Below are 10,029 nucleotides of genomic sequence, written 5' to 3' on the forward strand. Positions count from 1 at the left end.
TTCTTTAATAATACAAGTTATGATAACTATGGCAACACACTGGGAAACGTTTTCTTCAATAACCAAGGACAACTTTATTCCGATTAATTTCATCTTAACGTTATGCGTTTACGTAATAAAATTGATTACACAATATTCTGAATTTATATTATATACTAGTTTTTATAATATTTTATTGTTTGATAGTAATATTACCTGATTAAATTTCTAAAATTGTAAATGAACGCAAATTCCATGTCTCAAGTAACCAACGTCACAACTAAAACTTATAAGGTCCATTATAGGGCAGGGCCAGAAAGTGGATTGAAAAATAACGTCCCTATGAATAAGCCTTCCGAAATATTGACAAATTTGTCATTTTAGTTGTTCACAGATGCTGATACAAGGCAATTAGAAGATTATGAGTAGAAAAACAACACATTGTCAGTGCTGAACGTAAAACGACGTGGACCAATCGGAAACGGCCCGGTTGTGTGACGTAGCCCAATCAAGAAAGAGAAACTTGTACCACGTGGTTTAAGGCAGCCAATCACAAATATCCACGAGACGTTGCAGACGATACATATTGCTCCCTTGCCGGGTAGTGAATGTCATTCACCTACTGACAGTCAGAAGTGAAGTATTCTGTACTTGAGTTGTAGTGTTCGACATCGTCATCTTGTAGGGAAATTGTCATTAATAATTTAGGTGAGTATAGTAGTGCATCGGTATGCATTTGTTTGTGTCAATAGGTCGAGTCTGATTTTCGTTAAGAAAGAATTTCACTTTTTCTAAAATTCTGGACGCCATTGCTTCTGGGGTAATTTTGCAGGACGTGCAATTCCATGTTGAATAGGAGAGACTTTGGTCGGGTGTGTTGATTACCTACTTTAAAATCAAGCCATTTACGTTCAGAAGAAAGAACGTTATACACGATTTGGTTCCCTTTTACCGTAAGTTGTAAGCAAGTGATCAATACGTTTAGCCTTACGTAGGCGTGTTCTAGATCTTTCTTAAAGATAACCGGAAGGTGTGTGCAAATACAAAGGTAATCTTGCAATCATCGTATACAAATACCTATACCTAGCTGATAAATAGCTACAGTCTGATACACCTTTCATCGATTATATACAAGCCCAGGTTTATTTGTTAGAATACCGTAGTTGGCAGGATAGTTTTTGTTGACACCTGGACACGTAAGGTGGGTGGTTCCTAGGCTAAATTGTACCCAAGTACCTAAGCTAAGTAGTACTTAGGTAGTCGTTATGTTGCAGTCGTTGTATGCAGGTCATTTAGTATGATAAATACGGTCTGATACACCTTTCAGCGATTATAGGTTGGTATTTGCACACCGGGGCACGTAAGGGTTCGTAGGCTAAATTGTGCTAAAGTAGTCTTACCTACCTAACCATTGTGGAATATCTAGGTTCCTCGTCAGCTAGATAAGTTTTACTGTTTGGCTAACCATCCTACACAACTTAAAGGGTAATGATTATTGGGAGGGAAGCTAATTTTTATCACATGCTGGTCAATTGGTGACCTAGGTAGGCAGCCTAGTAGGTTACTCTAGTTTATCTTTTGCGTGGATAGGCTAAAGTAGTAGCCTCGTTTGACCTTTTTTGATCTAAGGGATCCCTTAGGTTCCATATATAGAGTAAGCCTAAGGCCCAAATCTGCAGCTGGCCTAGGTGGCCCATTTTGCCTGGAACCCATCAGAAATTAATTTTAGGGTAGCCGTATGTGACGGTTAACCATTTTACCCATCTAGGTATAGCTTAAGCTAGCATAAGCTCATTGAGGAGTTTTATCAATTCTTGTCTGTGTAGAATTGGGTCAAGGGTTTTACTTAGACCTGTTGTTATTAACTGAGAATGTGGAAAATTTCTGAAGAATGTATTAGTGAGCATACTTAAAAGGACTAGTACATTATTTCAAATTATTTGATTGATAAATTGAAAGTTGGTATTTTACACAGCTTATAGCCTAGGCTTTAGATTCATAGTTGGATACTAGCTTAGGATGCTAGTACATCCAGCAGAAACAAGGTTTCTAGGTATTTTTTCTTGGTAGATATCTGCGGCACCCTAGACTATGGCAGTTGCTGTATTTCTATGCAGTTTTACCTCCTGAACAAGAGTTTTAATTAATAATTATTCAGAAGACTTTAAGTAACTCCCCCCAAAAAGTGCTTGAATTATGCTATTATCACGCAAAGTAGGAGAAAACTCTTGCTTCAAGAACTGTAGAGGTCTTGGTGTGCTGCCAGGATGGGCCACAACTCTTGACTGATGCTCATGGCAGCGAATTACTTCTTCGGGAAGGTGGCTGCTGTGTCGCTGATTGGTTGTTTACTCTAGGCCTTATCAATGTAATACTAAAGCATATCCAAGCTGTAGGGTCTCTTATTACTTCATGAGTAAAACTCCAACTAGGTGTTCTGGATCTAAATTTAACCCAGAAATGCACTTACAAATCGGAATACTATTTACATACCTAACCCCCTACGTTTTACAAGGTTGACCAGCGTACCTACTTCCTACTTTTCACAAAGTTGCCCAGTGTATGTATGTAGCCTGTGTCATTGTGTGCAAGTTGATTTCAGACAAAATGTTGCCGTTAAGGATACACTAACCATAATTACCTTTAACCTAACCTTTAAATAGGGTGCCATGAGTGGAAGTTACATTAGGATGCTTAATGGTAGATGAAAATCCAGGCTTATTGCCATGTTTCAGGGGAAATGCAGGTTTAACGTTTTTAAACTCTTGCCCAATTGTAGTGGTAAATAGGGCCTGGGTGCTAGATGTAAACTAACCTTAGGCCTTCAATATGTATGCAAACATATTCTAGGGTTTTCCTACTTTAGTTAATGGGAGTTTTTTTTTTTTTTTTATGAACCCAAAGGAACCTGACTGGGTTGCTCCCATAGTTGGTGGTATGGGCCCTCAAAGCCCGTTCCCCGGTCCCAAAGTTACCCAGTGTGAACAACTGTGGATTTATACTAGTATAGTCTTTTATTAACTAAACTAGGGGGATGGGATAAGTCAGTAAGGGGACTACTAAACTAAAACCTGTAAGTCTTTAAAATGCATTACTAAATTTATTAGATGCTAATGTGTTGTCTTGGGGCTGGGAATAAATATAGCTTCTGTGGTTTGTTAGGAAATTCCAGTTCTGTAGTAGCTATGGAAAATCCAGAGTAGGTAGTGTAATGTGAGCTGATATAGCTATGTAAAATTTTGTAGCGTAATATGAAATGATACTTGTATTGTCTAAATTTGGTGTGCAATGAAAGTGGTTTGCTTTTTGGTTTAGTTTGAAATTGACACTATTTTTTTTTCTTTCAGGTGATTGGATAGCATGTGGTGTACAAAGGCATTAGCCCTGGTGGGCTTAGTAGCAGTCCTAGCGTATGCCAAGGACGCCCAAGACAAGAAAGATGAAGTTGGCACAGTCATTGGCATAGATTTGGGCACAACTTATTCATGGTAAGTAATGTTAATGCTAATGTTTTAAGTACTATATGTTTTTCTTGTATTAAAAATTTTCCAGGTTGGATGAGGAAATTTATTGTATTTTGTTGAGAAATTCAATTATAAGTTAGAAATGGCAGCAGCAGGTATAGGAAATTTATTTTTTTTTCCTAAGGTTTTTTTTTTGCAAATGCTTGTCAGGAGAATTTTTGTTTTAAATCTGATGGATCAGGTGGTTGTAGTGATCATTGTAGGAATGAATAGCAAATTTGATAATGTTTCCTAAATAGAAATGTCTGTTTGACATAAATGTTTTATAAGAATGGAATTGGTTGCTTAAGCAAATTTGTTCGGAGAGGCCAGACAATTGTCCGTGGGTGGACAGAATGTGCTATGAAAGTAGTTTGATAGGTCCCCGGGTGAATATGCCACACATTCTCTATTGCGTTTGTGCAGTACAGCCAGTTGGGTGGTATTGGCAGTGTGTGGGGTTCAGTTGATTTACCCGTGATATTTCTGTGCAATGCTTGAATTTCGTTCTAGAGGGTTAGGCGTTTCCCATCGAAATTTTGTCGACTGTAGATCTTGGTAATTTTTTAGTGTCTTCCTTTATTAGGGCTAGGTGAGGCTGGAGTTTGTGGCAGAGTTCTATGTCTTCATCAGTTATATAATATTCATGAGGAACCAACAACTTTATTGTATTAGTTTTACCAGAGATTTAAGAATATTGTGGAATCAGAACTTTATTCCACATTAAATCAAATTATGTAAGGTATTGCAAATTTACTGGATTCATAGACATTTAAACTTTTAATTGCCTTAACCACCTGAAATTCACGTGTGAAGGGACTGCAATATAGTTTATTGAAATTGGAATAAAGGTCATATTTGAGGTTAAAACTTCATTACAAGAGATTTAACAATGGGTGTAATTGATAACACATGGCATGACAATGGGCGTCAAAGATAACACTACATGGCATGTATGTTACATTGATGAAATAGATGTGTAATGCAGTAGTGCATGGACTTTCCGATTGAAGAGGAAACTGTAGCTTCTGAGAGTTTCTCATTTGGCATGTATGTTCTCTGTTGAAGTCCGTATCAGTATGTGGATTGAGAACACACGAGAATTGTAAAGTTTTCTAAAACCTAGCTAATCTTTTTCAAAGTCATAAATTGTATTGAAAAAACGTAAAGCATAACTATATAGTATTTAATCCCTTTATTACTTGGATACAGTTTGGCTTCTATTCTGGCTACCATTAGAAGGTTTTTAGCAAATTTTGCAGTGCTTAGTCGAAGTCATGGGGTGACGAGCAATCTGAAATCACTTCATATATACTTTTGTGTTGTTTTAAATTATATATTGGCTAGAAACTGTTACTCATTTATAGAAGGTTTGGGTTTGGTGAGCTTTGTTAATATATACTTATATACATTTAAGGAAGCCTAGAAGGATTTTAAATTCCTATACTAATGACAAAAGTATTGACCAGAATTCACAGATACCTAGACCACAGAAACTAGCCAATGTCACACTTATTTATATATTTTTTTTTATAGTTAAGTTATTAAAAATATTTTATTGCTTTGAGGTAGTTGACAGGTATTGAACATTTCTTGATTGGGCTGTTGGGTTAGAATATTCTTGATTGGTGTTCATTACTTGAGATTTGCTTAGTTAGCTTCAAATATTCAGTAGTCTATTTATGGTAGATTTAGTTAAAGGGTAAATATTTTACTATTTTATATGAAGCATCCTTTAGGCTCTCTCTCTCTCAATCTTGGTGTGAAGTTGATGAATACAGGCCTGTAAACTTTCAGCATATTGGGTAATTCTAGGTGCAGCCAGGAAACAAGATTTAGGTTTGGTAGTTTCCCTTGTGTGAGGTTGTGGGTAACTGCATACTTTCACAATGTGCAGAGAAAGTTTCACTGGTGATGAGAGACTCCCTATTATGGATCTTATTATTTTGGCAAAAGATATCGGGAAGTAAGGTTAATGAAGTGGGCAAATGGCTGAAACTTTTTTAATGCTAGTCTATTTTTTATTTGTGAAGGATTTGTTTGGAATATAAATCTTATTTTTTTTCCCTTGCAGTGTTGGTGTGTTCAAGAATGGCAGAGTTGAGATCATCGCTAATGACCAAGGTAATCGCATTACTCCATCTTACGTTGCCTTTACTGCTGATGGCGAGAGATTGATAGGAGATTCTGCTAAAAATCAGCTCACCACCAACCCTGAGAATACCATCTTTGATGCCAAGCGGTTGATTGGAAGGGAATGGGGTGACAAGTCTGTCCAGCATGACATACAGTTCTTCCCTTTCAAGGTAATAAACAAAAATGACAAACCTCATATAAGGGTGAGCACTGCTCAAGGAGATAAAGTATTTGCTGCCGAAGAAGTATCTGCCATGGTTCTTGGCAAGATGAGGGAAGTTGCGGAAGCTTACTTGGGAAAGACTGTTACTCATGCAGTAGTTACAGTTCCTGCATACTTTAATGATGCCCAACGTCAGGCTACAAAGGATGCCGGAACCATTGCAGGCATGACTGTAATGAGAATTATTAATGAACCAACAGCAGCTGCTATTGCATATGGTATTGACAAGAAGGATGGTGAGAAAAACATCTTGGTATTTGATCTTGGAGGTGGCACATTTGATGTTTCTCTACTCACTATTGATTCTGGAGTCTTTGAGGTAGTAGCCACAAATGGTGATACTCATTTGGGTGGTGAAGATTTTGATCAGCGAGTCATGGATCACTTCATTAAGTTATACAAGAAGAAGAAGGGTAAGGATATCAGAAAGGACAACCGTGCTGTTCAGAAGCTTCGTCGTGAGGTTGAGAAGGCAAAGAGATCATTGTCTGCCAGCCATCAAGTAAGGATTGAAATTGAGTCCTTCTTTGAGGGTGAGGACTTCTCAGAGACTTTGACACGTGCCAAGTTTGAGGAATTGAATATGGACCTCTTCAGATCTACCATGAAACCAGTGCAGAAAGTCCTTGAAGACTCTGACCTCCAGAAGAAGGAAATTGATGAAATTGTATTGGTGGGAGGATCAACACGTATTCCCAAGATTCAACAGTTGGTGAAGGAGTTCTTCAATGGAAAGGAGCCATCTCGAGGCATTAACCCAGATGAAGCAGTTGCCTATGGCGCCGCTGTTCAGGCTGGTGTTTTGTCAGGTGAAGATGACACAAATGACCTCGTTTTGTTGGATGTGAACCCTCTCACTTTGGGTATTGAGACTGTTGGAGGTGTCATGACTAAACTTATTTCCCGTAATACTGTTATTCCAACAAAGAAATCTCAGATATTCTCGACAGCCTCTGATAATCAGCACACTGTGACTATTCAAGTCTTTGAGGGTGAACGTCCCATGACAAAGGATAACCACATCCTTGGAAAGTTTGATTTGACAGGCATCCCCCCTGCACCCCGAGGTGTACCCCAGATTGAAGTTACTTTTGAGATTGATGCCAATGGTATTCTTCAAGTATCTGCTGAAGACAAGGGCACTGGCAATAAAGAAAAGATCACAATTACTAATGACCAGAATAGGTTAACCCCTGAGGATATTGAAAGGATGATCAAGGATGCTGAAATGTTTGCAGATGAAGATAAGAAGCTTAAGGAGCGAGTAGAATCACGAAATGAATTGGAGTCTTATGCATACAGTCTTAAGAATCAGATAAATGATAAGGAGAAATTGGGAGCCAAGCTCACCGATGAAGATAAGGAGAAAATTGAGGAGGTCATTGATGAAAAGATTAAATGGCTTGAAGATAATGCTGAAGCAGAAGCAGAGGACTTTAAGGCTCAAAAGAAAGAACTTGAAGATGTAGTGCAACCAATTATTGCTAAGTTATACCAGGGTGCAGGTGGTGCTCCTCCTGGCTCTGAAGACGAAGACGCTTACAAGGATGAGTTGTAGGAGAGTTGTTAGCGATATTGTAATATAACTTATAATAATTCATTATGTTTTAAGGGTAAGACTCGTTCATCTTCATTCCTCCCATTTGTTCCATTTCATCAAGCATGACTGAGGGGTTACCACGTTGCCAAAGTTTTATTTGGTGTTAAGCACAAGTCCATTCCAAGCAAGAATGAAAGGATGTGTGATTTATAATAAAAAGTCTTTCTACTTCTTGAATTTCTTTTGTCCCTAATGTCACTGATTAAATAGTGTGTGATTCATTTCGTTGGTTATAATATAGTTTGTGGTGGAAATGAGTTTTCAGGTCTTGATTGAACCACATTGTTCTAAAATGCCAACAGTTCGGAAGGGACTTTGGAATCTTTAGAATTTGCTAGGAAGAAAATTTAATAGGGCCAGCATACAGCATAGGTGATAAAAATTGACCCTGTTGTTAGCAGAAATAACTTTATAAACTAACATGTTCGGTGAATGATAATCAAATGCTATGAAGATAACTTAGTACAGGCTTTCTAAAACGGTACCTGAAATTAAATTTAACTTTCAATGTATACTATTTATTGAAGAAAGTGTTACCGTACATCCATCGGATAGTGAATATCTTGTCCAAACAATGTCACTTTTTGTCTACCTTACAAGTACCAGTTAACCTAGTTTAACTAATGGTCCTTGGGGGGTTTGGAAACATGCTTGCCTAACATTTCCAGTCTGTGCTGAAAGTGCAGTATACTTTGATCTGGTCACTACCAATGATTAAGTGATCGGGCTAGTACGAGTGTCACTAATTTCATTATCCCTCTTGCCATGAAGTGTAAGTTGTAAAGGTGTGTACAGTTTAAAGCGACAGCTTTACCAGTTAACCAGTTTTTGTCTGTTCGAAGGCAATCATAGATGTTGAAGTGTCCCCCCCCACTAGATTTTTTTTTTCCACAAATTTATAAATGTGGTGTTAACTGGTGAATTATTTTGCACAAAAATTTATATATGTTGTGTTAACCGGTGGTTACCAAACGGGTCCAGGTGACGGCCCTGGGGGTCCACGACAAAAAACTACTTTTTCAACTAAAATATAAAATACAATAAAAGACACATTACTGATGCTCTTCGTGTCAGTGATAATTATATGTTGTCTATTTTCACCAGTTTTACTTCCTGTTGAATTTAAAGTAATAAAATATATTTAAAATATTTTACATTCTTACTGGGAAGGAATCTGCAATGCAAAGATTAAATATACTAACTTGTATTGTGTAGACCTGTATGGCTTGGGTCGTCGTAAGGGTCACATCAATGGCGGGGTGTTCCTTCGTATGGACCCCGGTGGCCGCGAGTTCGATTCTCGGGCACTGGGGTCATAGTCAGGGTCACATTATGGCGGGGTGCCTTGGTATGGACCTAGGTGGCCGCGAGTTCGATTCTCGGGCATTCCATTGAGGCGTCTGAGATGATTTCTGGTGATGGAAGTACACTCGACGTGGTTCGAAAGTCACGTAAAACCGCTGGTCCCGGTGCTGAATAACCAGTGATTCCATGCAACGTAAAAACACCATACAAACAAATCCTTGGTATGGTTAAGTTTGGGAACACCTGCATTTGAGTACGTGCTTCACTGTATTATTTTGAATGCAGTTTGTTAGATTCACCATACTCTGTAAAGGGTAATAGTACGGGGTTTTGGCAGGCCTTTTGTTTCAAGAATGAAATTTTATAACTTTAAAATTAGTTGCATTCACTGGTATATTAATAAAAGAAATCGTAGTTTTCAATTTGAATTATATCACAAATCCCCTGTTAAATTGGATCTAAAGCAAATTAACTAATTGAAAATAGAAGGTTAACGGTGACTCGACCAGGGCAAATCGATTTGTGACGCCCACTGGCAAACTAATCAGTCATCCTAAAAATTTACACCGTGCTGGTTCTTGTTCTATGAAAAGAGAAATTGTATCTTAACACGAGTTAAGTAACTCAGATTCCGCCATCACAGATGACTACAGAAAGCGTACACCTTTATGTCCTGGCAAAGCTTTGCTTTTGTAAGTTTACATGAATGTCTTGTGTTCGCTGAAATAAAAACCTACGAGGACCTAACTGTTTAGAATTGATGTTTTGGAATGAAGGCAACAGCTAGTTCATCCAGATGACCACCTTAGGGGGTAACCATGAAAAAATGTATACACTCGCAGTATAAACAGACTATGTCAAGTTGAGGTGGTATAGTACAGGGGTTCCCAAACTTTTACTTGGCGACCCATAAAACTTACTTCAAACATTTTGCGAACCCTCCAGGCAAAAAATATTTTGCTCAGTGGGATATAGATTTTACTTATATATACATCTTGCTTTTGTAACTGCGTATAAAACAAAATAAGTACGTATATAACCTGAACACATACAAACTATATAAATACCATCCATATATATATATATATATATATATATATATATATATATATATATATATATATATATATATATATATATATATATAATGTGTGTGTGTGTGTTATGCACAAACAAACAGGATAATTGTGTGTTGAGTACATAAGTGTGTGTGTGTGAGAGAGAGTGTTTGTTTCTTTGTTTTAAAACTGTTTTAAAGTACAATACAATCTAACCTTGTTTAA

At 37.5% G+C, this 10,029-nt stretch overlaps 1 protein-coding gene across 1 annotated transcript; it reads left to right on the top strand.

Moving 5' to 3' along the window:
* The first annotated feature begins 531 nt into the window (after positions 1-531).
* Positions 532-7,610, top strand: LOC135198100 (endoplasmic reticulum chaperone BiP). Its single transcript, XM_064225550.1, has 3 exons — positions 532-687; positions 3,327-3,467; positions 5,557-7,610. The coding sequence occupies exons 2-3, from the start codon at positions 3,340-3,342 to the stop codon at positions 7,397-7,399; spliced, it is 1,971 nt and encodes a 656-aa protein (XP_064081620.1). The 5' UTR covers positions 532-687; positions 3,327-3,339; the 3' UTR covers positions 7,400-7,610.
* Positions 7,611-10,029: the final 2,419 nt, after the last annotated feature.

Source organism: Macrobrachium nipponense, chromosome 21, assembly GCF_015104395.2.
Source record: "Macrobrachium nipponense isolate FS-2020 chromosome 21, ASM1510439v2, whole genome shotgun sequence".
NCBI lineage: Eukaryota > Metazoa > Arthropoda > Malacostraca > Decapoda > Palaemonidae > Macrobrachium > Macrobrachium nipponense.

Coding starts and splice junctions, on each gene's coding strand:
- LOC135198100 (XM_064225550.1), top strand. CDS start 3,340: ATGTGGTGTACAAAGGCATTAGCCCTGGTGGGCTTAGTAGCAGTCCTA. Junction 3,468..5,556: donor TTGGGCACAACTTATTCATG/GTAAGTAATGTT, acceptor TTTCCCTTGCAG/TGTTGGTGTGTTCAAGAATG.